This window comes from Mustelus asterias, chromosome 20, assembly GCF_964213995.1.
Source record: "Mustelus asterias chromosome 20, sMusAst1.hap1.1, whole genome shotgun sequence".
Lineage (NCBI taxonomy): Eukaryota > Metazoa > Chordata > Chondrichthyes > Carcharhiniformes > Triakidae > Mustelus > Mustelus asterias.
Window position 1 is genome coordinate 59590537 of NC_135820.1, and position 19613 is coordinate 59610149.

The 19613-nt window shown below is 42.8% G+C and overlaps 1 protein-coding gene across 1 annotated transcript in view; it reads right to left on the bottom strand.

The window, feature by feature from the left end:
* mtcl2 (microtubule crosslinking factor 2) overlaps positions 1 to 19613 on the bottom strand; it is a 99144-nt gene that overhangs the window by 63147 nt on the left and 16384 nt on the right. The window contains exon 3 of the mRNA XM_078236648.1: positions 16084 to 16242. Coding sequence (XP_078092774.1) covers positions 16084 to 16242 — 159 coding nt within the window. The remainder of the gene's footprint in view (positions 1 to 16083; positions 16243 to 19613) is intronic.

Below are 19613 nucleotides of genomic sequence, written 5' to 3' on the forward strand. Positions count from 1 at the left end.
CAGAACAATTCACAATGAATCCAACATTGATGGATTTTGCCATATGTATCGCATCTCCTTGGTTACATGACAACATTTGAGATGTCAGCCTGGCTCAGATCCCAGTACATTACATGGCTTTCCCCACGCATTCTTATGCGATGATGTTAAACGTAATGCAGGCGATAATTTAAACCCGAATTCCATTTCTTTGGTCTCTGTTAAACATTGAGACCCACACATAGGAACAAATGATGCAGCAGCAAATAAGACACAAGATTAAGGAGTCTAATTTAGCAAATAGGAAAATTGCACCTCATGTCATTTCACATTAAACTTCCAGACTTTTTTTTATGGTTCAGTCCAAATTTCATTTGGTGACTTGTCAACATTAAAGGTTTGAAAGAATAAACCTCCTTGACTTAGTTTGAGGATGTTAAAGGGCATTGGTAGGCCTTATAATTTATTTAGTTATTCCAATCATTTCTGTCAAAGTTCCATATGAAAGGTTTCCAATTTGCGTAACAGTTACAGGAATCCTCATGACTGGCAAATCTGGGAGAAGGCAATCTATCAGATTACTGGGCGCATTCTCTAAAAAAGAGAACACGTATATTCTAGGTGTTGCTGCTTCAGTTTGGGTAAACTTAGTACTTTAGGTTGCCCCCACCCACTGGCTGACACCACAGAGAAGGATCTGGCTTGGCAATGTTACTTCCACTGAGAGAAAGAGGGATATCCACACCTGATTACTCGCACAATCCAAGGCCGCGATTCTCCCAACCCGACCTGCAACTTTTCTGGCCGGTTGGGGTGGGAGATGCACGTCGCCAGCTTTGTTCCGGGATTTGCACATGCGTGGGAAGGCATGCGCATCTCCCACAGCTGGCGAACACTCGCAGGCCAGGCCATGCTGGAAACCGACAGGAAGGCAGGTAAGTAATTTGAATCTATTTTTAATGTTTTAAATGTCTTTTACATTTCATTATCGGGAACTTACCAGTCCCAATTGAATCTCTAACCCCACCAGGAGTACTTCATTCTGGCGGGGTTTAGAGTAGCTCCCCACATTCATGGAACTAGCGGGAGACCCCGCTGGATTGAAGGGACCATCCAAGGGGTCGCGTGGCCAGTTTGGGGGGAGGGGGGGTGGCAGTGGTGCCCCTGGGCATGGGCATGCTGGCAGTGTCAGCCTGTGCCCCTGGCACTGCCCAAGGAGCAAAGTGCCCATACCCAGGGGGCACATTGGCACAGCCCACTGGGCATGGGGCCTGTGGGCGGGGCCCGCTGCCACTCTGCGTGGTGATCGGTCTGGGATGAAGGGAGGGCAGTGATTGGGGTAGGCTGGGGGGTGGGTGGCCTGCCTCCCGGAGGCCCGGGAATTGTTGTGGGGTCCTGGACTGGCCAGCAATCGGGAGACTGACAGATCGGGGCCACTGCGCATGCGCAGAGTTCCAGAACTGTCAGACTCTGGCACAAATAGGCCCCGCCCCCCCTGGGATTTTAATGATATTCATGATTGGGACCTCTGCAGTGCACAGAGTGGGGAGATTCGAGTCAGAAGCTGAACTTACAAAACAGTCGGGATCTAGAGCAGTTTTCCTGCCAATTTAGCGCTTTTGGGAGAATCGCGGCCCAAATTTCAGACCAGAAAATAAAGAGAAAAAATCTGCAACAAACACAAGTTTCAAAGAGGCCAGTGTGGGAATTGCGAGAGGAGGAAATGGCAGATACAAATATATGGCATGAAATGGTGGATTTATTCTCAAAACATCTACTATTGCCAACCACTGATGTGACACATAATGTAAAATTAAGCATCGTTGCCATGACAAAGATGAATGAAATCAGTAATCCAGTTACAGATGTTGGTACTGCCAAACACTTAGCTGTAGTCCTCCTAGTATGTGCTACTCTCAGACGACAACAACATAACATGCCCCTTCATTCAAAGATCCATTTTTGTGGTCTCCAATGCTAGAGAATTTTATCTAGCCAATTAAGAACAAGTCTATTGCCCCATAGCAGACAATCACAAGTGTCATTTACAGATGCAGTTTTGATATGAAGCAACAGTACAAGTGCTCCACATTAACCATCTGTCTCTCATACAGCAGGCAAATCAGTTTCATTTTGAACATAATCAAATTTCAATCAATAAAGGACTACAAGATTACCAGACCCGAGAGAGACAGCTATGGAAGATCTCCGCACAAACACCAGTACTGATGCATGGATCAGCTGCAGTTCCTAATAAGAAGGATGCTGAAGCTTTGGCGGAACAATGTCCTATTAGTTTAACATTAATACCCAAAGCTAAATAAGAAAATGGCACAGTATCAGGTACCAGCTATAAGGCATAGCTAAATTCTACAATATCTGTGAGCCAGAAAGCAGCAATGAAGTTAATGTCATGCCAATTCTGATTATGGCCAGAAAAAGCCCAAAAAGATAAAAATAGAAGTTTTAAAAATATTTTTTGAGCCTTGTGGAAGCAGAATGGTTTCCTAGTCCTTACGTGCAAAGCTTAGAACTCCCTTGCTGAATCTCCTGTCTATTCATTGCCCTCATCTCAAAGTGCAACATCATTCACTGATCAGCCCCAACGGGTGATCCTATCACTTATCTGTTTCTCAGTGGGTGATCTTCAGGCCGTGTAACTTTTCTACTAATCCTGACAGCTTCCCACCTGGAATGGGTGGGAAGTGGGCCAGTGGGATTTAAATTAAACCCGAGGAATAGAAACCCTGGGCCTCATTTCCGGAGCAGCAGGTGAGCTTCCAACTGCTGCTACTGCTCACCTTGCCAGAAAAATGGGCCTGAGTTGTAACTGGTGCCCTTTGGCGGGATATTTCTTCCTCAGATCCATATAGTGTTGAGTTCTCAAAGTAAGCAGCAATATTCAATTTTTCCTTTCTTTTTATTGCCAAAAAAAAATAGGCTTGGGAACGGTAAATAATTGTGAATTAAAGCACATTATTTTACTGCATCACAGTAACAACAAGGAGTCATAACATAAATATGTATGAATACAGAATTCATATAAAGATACTGTAATAAAAACATTTTGCAGTGAAAGTCTTTGCTACACAGAAGTTACCTTCACTTCAAACACAATTTACAGTGTGCGCCTGGGTGATCTGATGACATGACGTAGTATTATACATATGCTAGCTCTTTCTTTTTTAATCGACACAACAAGCCCATGCAGCACAAAGCTTTAGCTTGAATACAACATTGTCATGGATTTGAAATAAATATGTTTTCCATCTTAAATTTTGGATCCTCGCTTTACCTAAATAGATATACATCACTAGTGATGGGGAGTGAGCTGTGCCCCTGTAGAGGCAATGTGAAAATGAACATCAGGCACTGGTACGATCATCTGATCGTGAGATAATGAGATCAAATTTAAAGTGACAGTTTCGAGATTGGTTTGTGCACAGAGTAACTGTGCGACACTCAAAACAGCTGTCAGACACGAAATATAGGCCCTTTCACCTAAGATAGTGCATTTAATTAAATGTCCGGCAGGTGGATACTATGCGAGGGCAGGATTTTTATATTGTACCTGTGAGACACACAAGTAAAAATGCATCACACAATGAACTTTATTCCTTTTTAATAGTATCCCTTTTTTAATAGTGTTTTTATTGAAGAGTGTGCAACTTACCTGCTTTTTTTCAATACCACATTTTTAAGAAAATGATCCTCTCTCATTGGGACTTGATGAGGTTTTATGAACATAAAAGATGAGGGATGCTAGCGATGGGGGGATGTTAACTCAATTTTCCTGCCCACTCCCTGTATCACTTGATTCCCCGAGAGACCAAAAATCTTTCTAATGCAACCTTAAATATATTCAGCGATGGTGCATCCACAACCCTCAAGAGCAGAAATTTCTAAAGATTCTCAACTCTGAGTGAAGAAATGTATTTTTCTGAATCCAAATAATCGGTCTCTTATCTTGAAACTATGCCTCCTTATTCTAGATTCCCCAGTTAGAGGAAACAACCTCTCAGCACGTACTATCACGACCTTTCAGAATCTTGAATGTTTCAATGGGTTCACCTTTAATTCTTCTAATATTCCAATCTCTTTTCCTCTTGCGAAAAAGGGCAACATGCCATAATTGCTTTCCTTGTCTCTTACGGTACCTGCATGCTAACGTGTGTGTGTTCCTTGTATAAGTACACCGTGTCTCTCTGATCATCAATATTTACAAGTGTCACGTCTTTTAAAACATATTCTGCTTTTCTATCCTTGCAACCAAACTGAATAACCTCATACTCCTCCATATTATACTGCCACCTTCGTACCCACTCCCTTTACCTGTCAATACATCTCTGCAGCCTCCTAAAGCTTGAAAATCCCCACCTAGCTCTGTATCAGCAAGCTTAAATACATTACTTTGTACAAATAGTCGAACACTAATCCTTACAGCACTCCAAAGCTGGCCAACTTGAAAATATTCCACTTATCTTAGAATGATAGAATCCCTACAGTGCAGAAAGAGGTCATTCGGCCCATCGAACCTGCACCAACAATCCCACCTAGGATCTATCCACGTATTGACCCTGCAAGTCCCCCTGACACTAAGGGGCAATTCCAAAATGTGTTAAAGTTACGAAATTTTAAAGTCATTTTAATATTCAAATCTTTTGACTGATACACTGTTAGTGTAACTCCCTATTTATCAAGAGCTTAAGGTAATTTCAACTCTGCCAGTGGTTTAAATTCTAAGTATCTTTAAGGGTGTATCATGTTTGTATTCCCGCTCCTGGTCCCCTTCACCTCCTGCAGCCCCGAAGAATGGGCAGAGGACCTTCTATGTCTCCACCATTGCCTATTTGGAGGCAACTGGCAGCGGGGACACAATAGCCCAGTGAGCGTTTCAGCCTCAATATCTCTCTCACTCCCTCTCTTGCTGTGGGCATGTCCCTGGCTTCTGATGAATCGCTCATTTAGTAAATTAACAATGGAGCTGTTTAAAGGAGGACAGTCAGCTGTGTTTTTCAAAACAAAAATTCTGTTTAAAGAAACCAAGCCTCACTGTTATCACTGCAGGCGCCGAGGGGGTCGGTAAGGGTTCGGTTGGGGGGGGGGCGACGACTCAAAGAAAACGTCACTCAAAAATATGTAAATGAGATCAAGCATGTGAAAGCTTTAAGAGAACAAACCCTCACAGGATTAGTTAAGATGATCAAAATTGCCCTGAATTGAGCCAGGAAGTGGTGCTAATCAAGCATGTTTTGTTAAAATGGTGCAGTGAGCCAGAATGGGTGTTAGACTGGAAAGTTCAAGGAAGTTCCATTGATTTGCAGCCTGTATATTGAACACAGGAGATTTCCTTTAAACCGGAATGGCCACTTCCTGTCACAAAAACAATTCAACCAACTCCAACTGTTGCTGGAGGTGACAGTTCCATAATATTTACTTAAAAAGAATGGAATATTATAAACATCTTCTTGTTGCATTTGTTTTCTACTCTGATAACGGTACCGTCTATCCCACATTCAGTACTTTAAACAATGTTGTGCGGAAAAAGTAATTTCACCAGTAAACATATGTTTGTACACAGAAATTATACTAGACTTAGTGTTGAATATTCTGGTTACATAAAAGTTGCTGATAGTCTATGAACACTTACTGCGGTTTCATGACAATTTTCACTGCCTTAAATGGGGATGTTATCACAAAATTCTTAAAGTGGCGAACCCTCTGAGTTAAACTGCTGCGTACACGAGGAACAGGTGAACAAAGGGCTAAGAGGGCAGGGTGAGAAGAGGTCACGAGCAGGGGAAAAGACCCCTTATGGAGTATAAAACAGTGGCATACATCAGCTGAACAGCCTGTTTCTGTGCTGTCTGGTCATCAGATTCAGGTGGCAGAAGGTCATTGCCAGGGTCAACGAATCCCAGCACAAGGTGAGTGATGGGAAAGAAGTGGGTCACTTCCCGATTCCACTTTAACTGCCTCCCCACTGTCTAGTTTCTGTCACGAGATGATAGACAGAAAGTTGGATAAGGTATCCGATTTTTCTTTTAAACTGAAATTCTTAAGTCACAAGGGTTCTGACCTCAATGTTAACAAGGCATCATCTGGTTGTCCCATGGGTTCCCTCCACATTACAAAACGTCTAGCCCTTTTCCCTCAAAGAATTGCCGGAAGAAATTTCCATAAACCAATCAAATGGAACATATTTGCCGAGAAAATAAAACCACGGGTGGGATACCCTGGCTTCTCTGCGGCGCCTTTCTCACGGCGGAAGGCGGCATGCCACTTGCTGACGGCGGGATCTTCTGGTCCTGCCGTTATCAATGGATTTCCTATTGACTCCATCCCATGCTGCTGGGAAATACGCGGTGGGGGTGTGCCGTCGGTGGGACCAAGAAGGATCTGCCGGTGTGAAAAGCCGAAAAGTTCCAGCCTACTGATGTATATAAAATTGAGTATGTTAAACAGGAAATATATATTAAAAGTAACCAAATATATAGATTAAGCAAGAGAGGTTTATTATAGGGGCACAAGATACTCCACTACTAACGCCTGGCACCAGAGTGGTAGGATGCATTAATTCTTCCTAACTCTTATCACACTGATGTCCCAGGGCGGGATTTTCCAGCCATGCTTGCCCCGAGACCGGAAAATCCCGCCCGAGGTCAACAGATCTTTTGCATGGTTCCCCCCCCCCCAATTCCCATGGTGGGCAGGACGGGAAAATTCTACCCCCCAGTGTCACTTTCCCAGTTGCATTGCTAGAAATATACAGGCATTAAAACATTGCTGTATATGTGAAGGGGTGGAGAGAAGCAGTCAGGATGATGTTTTCCTGGCTTGTACTCATGAATCTACTGACAGATGGCCAAAAGCAACACTGGTGATGGGTGGGGAGTTGGCTTCCTGCCTTGCCCATTTGGACTCAGGAAGGTACGTGCCTAATAGGCCAGTAAAGGGGGAAAACAACATTAGACGGGTCAGTGGCTGGGGAAGAGAAGGGTCATACAGCTGCTCAGAAAAGAAAAAATGTCCAAGTTATGCAGCATATAAATTAGGCTTTATGGGAAATCCAAGAATTTCAAGCAAAAGCAAGATATAAAATATGAAACATCGCCATTTGGATCTCACTGGGGTCTTTGCATTCTTTCATGGGATTTGGACTTCACTGGCAAGATCAACACTGGCTGGTTTTTAATTGCCCTCGAGAAGGTGGAGAGCCGCCTTCTTGACCTGCTGCAGTCATATGGTGCAAGTACATCCAGAGTGCTGTTAGGGAGGGAGGTCAAAAGATTTTGATCGAGTGACAATGAAGGAATGGCGGTACAGTTACAGTCAGGGTGGTGTGGCTCAGGTGGGAACTTGCGGGTGGTGGTGTTTCCATCCATCTGCTGCCCTTGTCCTTCTAGGTGCGAGAGATTCTAACTGTGGAAGGTGCTAATGAAGGAGACTTGGCGAGTAACTGCTGTTCATTCTGCGTATAGTCTACATTTGCCACTGTGCGTCAGTGGTAGTTGGAAATGAATGCTTAAGTTGGTGAATCGGTGCTGCTTTGTCTGGATGCTGTTGAACTGAGTGTTGCTGGAGCTACATTCTTCCAGGCAAGTGGAGAATATTCCACCACACTCCTGATTTGTGCCTTGTAGATGATGGATAGGGTTTAGGGAGTCGGGAGGTGGGTTACTTCAGAATTCCCAGTCTCTGATCTGCCAAGTAGTTCACTGGTTAGTCCAGATAAGTTTCTGGTCAATGGTAGCCCACGGGGTTCAGTGGTGGCAATGCCACTGAATGTCAAGGGGAGATGTTAGATGCTCTCTTGCTGGAGATGGCCATTGCCTGGCACGGTTGTCACTTGCCAGCCCAAGCCTGAGTGTTGTCTAAGTCTTCCTTCAATATCTGATGAGTTCTGAATAGTGCTGAACATTGTACAATCATCAGCAAACTTCCCCACTTTCTGACCTTATGATGGGGTGACAGTCACTAATGAAGCAGCTTAAGATGGTTGGGCTGAGAACATTATCTCGAGGAACCCCCGCCTTGCAATTTTCTAGGACGAGATATTTGACTCCAACAACAACAACCATCTTCATTTGTGCTAGGCATGGTTCCAACCATTGGAGTGTTTTCCTCCATTCCTACGGACTTCAATTTCACTTGGGTTCCTTGATGCCACACGTGGTCAAATGCTGCCTCGATGTCAAGCATAATCACTCTCACATCCCTAATATCGAGGAGTCGGGGGCATTTTTGGCAAGGTGAGCATTATCAGGCAGTGTAAGCAGTTGCAGTGGGATGAAGCTATGCCATATTGTGGTTGACAGCACTGTTTAAAACAATGCAAGTTAATGAACTGAAGGGGCGGGTTTTCAGTTCATGATGAGAAAAGGGGAACATACCTGTACTGGAATTAAGCTCATCAATTGGCCGCCCAACTCTGTTCATCCCTGTTGGAGCCGGCATAGGAAGGTATAAAGGATCCAGTAAAGTGGTAAGCAGGCAGATCAAAATTGCAGTCAGCGTCGGATGTACTCTCTCTGACACTGACCAGAAGATCTGGGCAAGAGTTGCCTTGTAACAATAGGGCTCATCTGCATTGGGATAGCATCAACTGTAGAACCAGCTCATGGTCCTGTGCACGTTGTAATGTTCTATTCGATAATGTGTAATGTACTTTATCAATTGGGATTTTCCTGTCTTTTTCTCTTTGTTGCAACCCAGGAAATCCTACATTGCTGCTAGCACAAGGAAAATTTAACCTTGACCATTTTGTTTTAAAACCACCTGCAAAATAACCATCCTTTTGCTCATCTTGCCACCATTAAGTTTGAACAAATGCTCAAAAGCCATATCTATTTTGCAGGGATGAAGTGATGGAAAGAATATTCTTAAACTATATATGATGAGAAAGAAACTAATTGAAAGAGGGCTGTCTGTTAAAGGGTGGGCGGGGGGAACTAAAAGGTACCAAATAACAGAGAAATAGTTAATTCAGGATTAATGCATGCCTGATTCAAGCATCACATTTCAATTCACCAAACTGCCTTCCATTTATTCTTTCTGCAACTATTTACTGACCAAGGTTGACAATTGTTTTCGACCATCAATTTCTAATGCTCAATGTAGCAGAAATTACAGTTGTCACTGTTATTCCACAATCAATAGATTCCTCCCTATGCTGTTATAACCCATTAATTTTAAGTAGGATCACATCTCTGCTTAAATAACTGGGGCAAAAGATTTGGCACAGCCATGTTATGGATATTTATGATAATACTGCCAATAACAATGTTTAAATTTATATTGCCATTTTCAAACTCCAGTGAGTAGCACTTTATCCCGACCCTATCGCTTGGCATCCCAGAATTTTGGCCATTTTTGTCTAGACTAAATGGCTGAGTGCCTATTTATAAAGTCTATGGTACAAGGGTTTTCAGTTGGCTATTTTTATCTGCTGTTTACAGAATGTCTAGCTGAAGTATGCAATTATGTGGCAAACTAATCATGTGTTTATCGGGATTTGACTGCACTGCAGTCCTGTGACTTATATCACAATGCTTGTATTCTGTACTCAATCTGTAGATGCAAATACGAAAGGAAGATAAGTATTCCAGGAACCCACCAAATATTTAGTGCAAAAATCCCATTATGTTGAAGAAATAAGAGAAGAAAAAGGAGGGTGGTAAGGGACAAAGAAGCGATAGAAAGACAAAGAGGGCGGCAAAGATTGAACAGGTTGAGAAGATAGGGGAGAAATAAAGAAAAGAGACAGTAAGAAGAGGTGGACAAAGGATAAAGAGAAAATAATAAAGGAATGTGAGAAAGAGAAGACAAGGGGGAGAAAGAGGAAGGGGAAAGCAGCAGCAATGATGACAGAAAGGAGGAGAGAAAGGAGGGAGAAAGAGAATAGAAGGAGGTAGAGACAGAGACACATGAGAAGAGAATTGAGACAGACATAGAACAGAGAATGGCACAGTGGTTCGCACTGCTGCCTTACAGCACCAGGGACCTGGGTTCAATTCTGGCCTTGGGTGACTGTTGAGTTTGCCATGCTAAATCACCCCTTAGTATCCAAAGATGTATAGGTTAGATGGATTAACGCGGGTTATGGGAATGGGGCAGGGTTGTGGGCCCGGGCAACATGCTCTTTTGGAGAGTCGGAGCAAATGATGGGCCGAATGGTCTCCTTCTGTACTGTAGGGATTCTATGGAGAAGAGAACAGGAGAGATTTTTTTTCACTTACTAGGGCCAGTGTGTTTAGTCATAAGAGATTGCGAGTTGGTGGAGCTGGTTGTAAAAAAAAATGAATACTTTTGTTTACCTTTTAAAGGATGACATGTTGCATGAATGATCGGTTAAAAATATAGTTTTTTAAGATTATAGTTTAGGCTGTACTCCAGAACTAGCCACACTCCTAGTATTCCAGTACAGCTACAACAGCTGCAGTATAGCCTCAAAACTAGCATCTACCTGTTAATGTGGAGAATTGTCCAGGGGTGCCCCGTACACACAAAGCAGGAGAAATCTGATTGAGTCTATTTCCTGCCCATCAACTCTACTTTCAATCATCTAGAAAGTGATGGAATGCACCATCAACAATGCTATCAGCGGCACTCACTCAGCAACTAACTGCTCAGATGCTCAGTTTGAATTCTGCCGTGGTCAATCTGCTCAGATCTTATTGCAGCCTTGGTTCAAATATGGACTAAATAAAGAGCTGAACTCCAGTAGGGAGGTGAGAGAGACTGCTGGTAACATCAAGGGGTAGATTTGACTGATTGTGGCATCAAGGAGCCAAAGCAAAGTTGAAGCCAATGAGAATCAGGGGGGAAACTCTCCAATGGCTGGAACCTTAGCACAAAGGAAGATGGCTGCTGTTGTTGGAGGCTAATTCACTCACTCCCAAGACATCACTGCAGGAGTTCCTCAGGAGTTCCCAATCATTTTCAGTCATTAATACGTTCCCTCCAACTTAAGATCCAAAGTGAGGATGCTTAATATTTGCACAATGCTCAATCATCTGCCCTTGACATTCAATGGCATTAATACTACTGACATCATCAACATGGAGTTTGCACATTCCCCTTGTGGCTGCGTGGGTTTCCTCTGGGTACTCCGGTTCCCTCCCACAGTCCTAAGATGTGAGGGTTAGGATGCTTGGCCATGCTCAATTGCTCCTTAGTGTCAGGGAGATTAGCAGGGATAATGCGGATAGGGCCTGCGTGGGATTGTTGTCGGTGCATATTCGATGGGCTGAATCGCCTCTTTCAGTATTGTAATGATTCTACGATTTGAACATCTGGGCTCACCAGATGTAACTGGACCAGCCATATAAATATTGTGACTACAAGAGGCTGAGAGTTCAGTGACAAAAAACTCACCTCCTGACTCCTCAAAACCTGTTCACCATCTACAAGGCACAAGCCAGGAGTATGTTGGAATACTCTCCACTGGCCTTGGTTAATGCATTTCCAGCAACACAGGAAATTACACAAAATACAACAGAGCCACATTATTACAAACACTTTGTCAGAATTGTTTATTCAAATCGCGATGAAATTAACTTCTGCCAAGAATATTTGGTTAATTCTAAAGGTTTCGCATCAGAAAGTCTTAAACATGAGTGCAACGATTTTGAAAATGGTTCAAAAACATTGCAGATCCATTCGTCTTGGAACAGTCTCGGTTGTGGATTATTGATAGCACTCTTGCCTCTGAATCAAATGGTTAAGGGTTCAAGTGCCACTCCAGAAACATCTAAACTGGCACTCCAATGCAGTACTCTGGGAAGTGTTGACTTTCGTATGACATGTTAAACTGAGGCCTGTCTCCCCTGTCAGATGGATGTGGGCCGCATGAGTGGCCCTCCTTTGTCTCAGTGGGCTGCAAGATTTAACTAGTTAACAACACCGTGTATGTCCAAATACATTATGTTGCCATGGAATTCCCTCTAGGCTCAGTTCTCGCAATATCTTTGTCGGTTTCCACAAGAAACAGGTCTTCGATGGAATGACACTTAACCTCTTACCCTTTGTATATTTCTGATTTATAGATGATAAATGTACTATATTTAAATCTTCAGCTGTATGTCAGAATTTCCTTACACCTTAAATATGTTCTATGTTCCTATGTTCAAATTCACCTTTAAAATGCACCAGTCAAACAAGCTCCCTTCCTAGTTGCATATCATTCAAACTCATGAATGGGCCTAAGGGCACCACTTTCAGTCCTGATAAGTGTGGAGTTTACCTCAGGTTACCCTGGAAGGGTAAGGTGTCTCAAAAAGCTAAGCACCAGGTGAACACAGGCATTTCATGCTGCTATTATGCAGCAGCAGCACGAGTGGTATTCACCATTAACAGGACGCTACCACCAAGCCAAAAAGACATTCTACCATCACACAAATGAGTACTGTGATATATGGATTTCAGTGCCAGTGTGACACCAGATATACAGACCTTACATCCCAACAACTGGTGGATCATATCACAAAGCACGTATCTGCGGCTATTCAGAACAACGTATTGACCATATCCAACTAGTCCCTGCTTGCAAAACTCAATGTTAGATGTGGTTTTGCGATTGGAGAACACTGGCTAAACAATCTTGTGCTAAAATGTACACTGACAGCCAATTTAAAATTGCCAGGCTCGCAGTATGGCTCAGTTAAACGTGCAAGAAGATTCATGCACAGGGCCCTATTCTTTGCAGACAGAAGGAGCATGTCCACATTTTGCACCCCTTTCAACTAAACAAAACCTAGGGGGACATCAGGTTCATTCCCCAGGTCAATACTTTGACCATCTAGAGTTAACTTGCCCGGTTTGAATTTAAGTGCTTGGCAGTTAACTGCTCCCTGGTGCATTCCCCAGGGCAACGGCTCTACCTATCCGAGTCCACTTGCCAACCAATCAGCACTTTTTTCCCCCATGAAGTATAAGTTGTTGTTCCCTGTATAATTGATACCCATGCGCATTCGGTCCCGAAGCATGCGAGATGAAAAGTGAGGCAGCGTGCCTCTTTCTTTCAGGGATATTAAAATCTTTTATCTTTCTAGAGTAGGTTAAATATTGGGGGCGATTTTCAATTGCTGCCCGCCTCCAAAACAGGTGACTGACAATGGAAAATCAGGGAAGGGGCACTTTGAATGCCCAAGGGCCCTCCTGGTTTTGTTTTCAAAATAGAATTGGACAGGCCAGTAAATGAATTCACAGCACTCCTGCTGGGGAGAATTTAGAGCAACAGAGGGGTGAAATGTTCTTCCTGATTGCACAAATATGTTGCAGCTTACTGCTGACTACTGTAAGCAAAATCCAATTCTTACTGAGGCAACCATGGCTACATGCTTTTGATATTTTTCTATTGTAACATCACATATATATTTTAATAAATCTGCTTTTATTATATTTCATCGTACATTTACAACATGGTTTTGCAACCATTCGTTCTTCAATCGACTATAATTCAGGACAATGAACGTTACACTTGGCTGCTTGTATTACCTAAATGACGGCTACACTCCTCCTATGATACGACTAGTTAACAGATCAGTAGTTTGCAATGTGCCACAATGGAAAAATTACAACGCTTTAAACATGAAATGTGTAGCTTTATAACAGACAGGAGTAAAATCGGTGCTCAGTTATCGCTCTGCAAGGGCTTATTCTTACCCCGATACATTATGCATGATCTGTGAACATAAATGAAAAAGAAACCTGCTAAATGCCATCAGCATCAACTCCAGAGATAAAATCCAAAGGTCAGATATCCAAGAGGTTAAGAAACAATTGTCACAAAAGGATTAACAATGTCATATTCTACAGCTATAACCCCTCAACGTTTTGATTTTGCCGCTCAGGTTTCTTGTTTAGGTTAGAAGCTTCCAGTTAAAAGATTCTGCAGCCGACTGAAGGCGTAGTAAATACTAAAAAATAAACAAAGGAGTCGGAGACTCGACAATAAAATGCAAAACTGCCTACACCATTCTAAGTCCTCATTATTCATTCTAATTCCTGGTCGTATTTTACTCAGTTCTACGACAGACTTCATTCTGGTTCCAGCTGCAAAGGCTTCACGAATGCATCCCAGGGTGGTCTAAAGAGAATGATCATCACTAAATCTGGTTGGTTTCAGCAAGGACTGCACAATATTGGCAGCGGGGGAGGGGGGGGGGGTAGTTGAGCAAGTCGAATTATCATTTTTAGTTGCATATTTAAGTAGTAAAGCTTTCCCTGATAATGGAGTCAGCTTGTCACCATCCTGTTTGTTTTAGAGTCAATACAGAGTCAGAGCAGAACACTGATAAAACTAGCCAGTTTGTTTGTTTTTCTGGAATTGCCAGCAATTAAAAGGATAAGAATATTTACCTTGTTAAATATACAATTACACCCATTCGATCATAAATTAAGAACATACATTGTTATCAGGTCAAGTTGTCACCTTAGCTTTCCTGGTGGTTTCTCAAAACCTATCAGCAGTCGGTAAAACAATGCTGGATCGCATAAAACGAGGAAGGTGTGTAGACTTGAAGCTTATTTGTCATTTTTAGTTGGATCATGAAGTAGCAGAAATCTTATCAGCCAACTGCAGAGGAGAAATTCCATGTGAATCATCTCAACTCTGGCAGTGTTTCAAAAAGCGGTCTGTGCTTTTTACATAGCATTACAAGGAATGTACAGCAGAGAAACAGGCCATTTGGCCTAATCACTCCATGACTGTGTTCATATTGCCCTGGGGTCTCCTCCCATCCTTCCTCATACATCTATCAGTATAACCCTACATCCCGTCCTTTTTAATAGGTACAAACAAAGAAATTGAGCCTCCTCTTAACTGCATCTAATTAGACCATAAGACAGGGGAGCAGAATTAGGTCACATGGCCCATTGAGTCTGCTCTACCATTCAATCATGGCTGATTTTTTTCTCATCCCCATTCTCCTGCCTTTTCCCCCATAACCCCTGATCCCCTTATTAATCAAGAACCTATCTATCTAAAGATACTCAATGACCTGGCCTCCACAGCCTTCTGCGGCAAAGAGTTCCATGGATTCACCACTCTCTGGCCGAAGAAATTCCTTCTCATCTCTGTTTTAAAGGATCATCCCTTTAGCCGGAGGTTGTGCCCTCTGGTTCTAGTTTTTCCTACTAGTGGAAACATCCTCTCCACGTCCACTTTAACCAGACCTCGCTGTATCCTGTAAGTTTCAATAAGATCCCCCCCTCATCCTTCTAAAATCCAACGAGTACAGACCCAGAGTCCTCAACCTTTCCTCATACGGCAAGTTCTTCATTCCAGGGATCATTTTTGTGAACCTTCTCTGGACCCTTTTCAAGGCCAGCACATCCTTCCTTAGATATGGGGCCCAAAACTGCTCACAATACTCCAAATGGGGTCTGATCAGGGCCTTATACAGCCTCACAAGTATATCCCTGCTCTTGTATTTTGGCCCTCTTGACATGAATGCTAACATTGCATTGGCCTTCCTAACTGCCGACTGAACCTGCATGTTAACCTTAAGAGAATCTTGAACAATGACTCCCAAGTCCCTTTGTGTTTCTGATTTCCTAAGCATTTTCCCATTTAGAAAATAGTCAATGCCTCCATTCCGCCTTCCAAAGTGCACAACCTCACACTTTGCCACACTGTATTCCATCTGCCACTTCTTTGCCCACTCTCCGAACCTGTCCAAGTCCTTCTGCAGCCTCAATACTACCTGTCCCTCTACATATCTTTGTACCATCTGCAAACTTAGCAACAGTGCCTTCAGTTCCTTCCTCCAAATCGTTAATGTATATTGTGAAAAGTTGTGGTCCCAGCACTGACCCCTGAGGCACAGTCAACTTCCAGTAGGCATAAAATGGACTTCATAGGGTCTGTTCTACAAAATGACATTATTGGTGTGAGGTTTTGCTTGCTGGGAGTGCATAGTCAGATTTAAAGAAAATATTGGATTAAAACCATGGGGAATGTGCTGTGATTTTTCAGTAAATGCTCCTGTGGGAAAGGTCCTTAATTAGCAGTGAGATCATGAAAAATCTGCCCATATGTGTTTGTCTGATCATGTACAATATTTCAAGATGTCATGAGCCAACAAATGAAAGCAGCATTACCTCTTTCATTTTATCCACTTCATTCTGCAGCACCTGCTTGGAAACGTCCATTTCAATGAGTTTCTGTCGAAGATCTTCATTTTCCTCTTCTAATTTTATTCTTTTCTTCTCGACAGCCTCCAGTTCATTGTGAAGCCTTACAGACACGTCTTTTGAAACCTGTTATGTAGGAAGTCAATTCAAAGTATTCAGAACATGCACTTGGCACGGTGCCTTTTTTTTCCCCAAATAATGCCTCATAAAACCACACTTGTTTATTGCACAGCAATTAAGTTTAAATCTTTCGCACCCCTGACTGAATTTCATTAGGCATGTTGTCACCAGAGGCATTTTGCAATTCTCACACACTGAAATTATTTGTTGTAAAAGGTTCGCTCAGAAGAATTGTTATCCTATTGTCAAAAACTGGTAAGCAATGCCCTATCTACTGTACGAAAGGCGTGTTGTTGTATTAAAACAGCACTACAAAAGGTCTGCGTTTCAAAAATTCATTTCAGGGAGATGCTGAGAATATGACATTTGTGTAGCTTCAACATCATTCCAAAAGGAGCTACTGAGCATCCTTCCTGAGAAAAAACTACCAGCAGACATTATTTGGAACAAGGAATTGGAAACATGAGAAGGCACGAACAAATTCCTTGTGACAAAACCCATCTGTCAAATGGCGGGTTTTGAACTACCCTGGTGAGTAGGGTCCTTGCGAAACAGGTTCAGGACAGACCAAGGCCCTTGGCTCAGCCAACCTCCACCACTGGGGCCTCAGTACATATCTTCTTATGTACTCCTGGAGAGACACAAACAGTACTACACGTTACTGACAGTGTCCCCTCTGCAGACTAAACAGTGTACCTTGAACTCAGCAAATGAGATTATTGCTTGGCAGTCGCTAAATAAAATAATTTTAACCACATCAGTTGACCAAGCTGCATGACATTTTTGAGTCAGACCCACACCATCCTTTTCTTCCACATGAAAGGGCTTGACAACAGAGACACGGAGACTAAAAGCAAAACTACGGATACTGGAAATTTGAACTAAAAACAGAAAATGCTAGAAAAACTTTGCAGATCTGGCAGTATCTGTGGAGAGAGAAACGGAGTTAACATTTTAGGTCTATTTAACTCTTCTTCAGAGCTTTCCTTTCCAGCATTTTCTGTAGACACAGATTGTTTTCCAAGGCTGAAGAATGAGAGCACATGCAGTCTCAAGTTAAGGGGTCAATCATTTAGGACTGAGATGAGGAAAATGTATTTTCAGTGGGTTATGAATTTTTGGAGCTCTCTACCCCAGTCAGTTGTGGGTGCTCCATCATTTAAAGTTGAGATCATTGGATTTTTGATCTCTGAGAATCAAGGAATGTGGGGATTAGAAAGGAAGTGGAGTTAAGGCAGAAGATCAGCCATGATCATACTGAAAGAGGCTTTAGGGACCATGTGGTCTCCTCCTGTTCCTATCTTGTATGTTATGTTGCCAACCTAAGATACAACGGACTAGCAATCACACAGCAACACTGCAGGCTGCACCATTTCGAGGTCATCAGTTAAGCCCTTATGCTACACACTCTTATGTGATTGTCTCTCTCTGAACAGTGGAACATTTTGTTATAGAAACAGTCTTCATGTCAGTACAGACAGAAGGCACTGCTCATTTCCTCTCAGCCCCTTGTGTAGCAGCTGTCACAGGGAAATCCAGACCAAGCCACCATAATCTCCCAGTTAGAACAGGTCAAAATGTGGTGGTGAAAATAAGGAGCTGGGAAAAGTCACTGCAAGTAGAATGATGTGGCAAGAGGAATCAGTCACATGTAGAGAATTTAGAGTTGACAAATCCAGTAAAGAACATAAACGCAGTGAGTTTCAAAAGGATTTGGGTGTTATTATTAAAAATCTCTTCTGAAAATTAATACCATATTCAAACTCGGTTGAGTTCTGCTCCTGTAAAGTGTGATCTACAAGACTTTGCAATGATCTGTACACCGATACCCGACGTGAAGTTAAATAGAGCAATGACCAGGTGCTCACTGTACAAGGAGCTGCACATTGTGATTTGATTGTGTTAACATTTCACATGTCTAATTTTCTTGTCAACTTAACATTAAATAATGATTAGCAGAAGGTCATTCAGCTCACACTATCCTTGAGCTGGAAGTTTCATCTTCAAATGATGCATGTGCTCAGCCACAGTTCTGTGCAGCGTTGGCCAAATTTAAGAAAACCTTCTATGACCCATCGTTAAAATGATGCAGCACATTGTCAGAAGCAACGAACCAAGGGCTTAACGATGACTGAAGACAGAAGCACTCGAGTTGAAACAAAGATTGCGCAGCAAGTGATCCAGTCATCATACAGAAAATCACATGTTAAGGAAGTGACGTGCACTACTGAAAACCTCACTAACTTCTGGTGTGGAATTTTTAACAATTGGAAAGCTTTAAAATGAACCAGCTCTTCTCCAATGTACAAATGGTTGTGTTTGCCAAAACCTATAAAATGGGACAACAAGTCCTTGATCCTCCGAGTTGTACTTTGGCTTCAGATTCTGGATGCTATTTCATCGGGATAATTGATAGACACATTAATTATTCGCCACAAATACACAATCTCATCTGCAATCAGCCTGCCCGCCTGAAACGTTCCAAAACAATTATAATCCAAAATGTACAGCTGAGTGGCTTGCCAGAGAGGTAATGAGCTGGATTGGACAACCAAGCCCAATAGAGTGGCAACTGGCTCCACCTGAAAGGTTGCGATGTCTTTAAACTGAATGATTACTGTGTATTCGAAAGCTAATTTTTCAACCCTATCAAATCAAGATGTGTGCAGGTCTGACGCTATGCTGCAAAGAGAAACAAAGGTGTTCCACTTTGGATTCTCTCCCGGAACATTCTGCGCTGGTGACAAAAAGGCAGTTTCCATTAACAGGCTAATCCAGGAATCTGCACGTTAACATTTACAACTGCCATTCCTGATCTCAAACTACTTTGTACTTAATTTACACTCTCCGCCACACGTCACAGCAGCCAACCTCAAAGCCAAGGCTGGAAGTTGAGACTATCCCATAGCATGCATTCAGAGTTTTAATTTGGGCTGCAGGTATAAACACCTTGGATTGGAAAATCAAGTTCATCTACGTCCAATAAATCTTTAAAGAAATATTCTGTTTTATTTATAAATTTCTTCAGTTTGATCATCTGCAGGACTTGACTGTTTTATTCAAAAGTCCTGCGGATCATCAGGTTTGTATCAAGAAATAATGGGCCGTAACATCCACCCAGCAGCGTAGAGTCCCGGCCCACTGGAATTACAAACATACTTACCTGCTCGGGAAAACTCAGTTTAAACCGCCGCTGGCTGGAGCTGTTTAGGGCCTTCAGGGAAAGAGTCGCCGAGGTCCCCAGCAATAGTCGGGGATCCAGGTCTTGTGGGCGGTGGTCCAGAGTCAGGCCCGTAAGTTGGCGGTGCGGGGGTGTGGAGTTAGCGGTTCTGCCGTGCGGGGATGTGGAGTTAGCGGTTCTGCCGTGTGGGGATGTG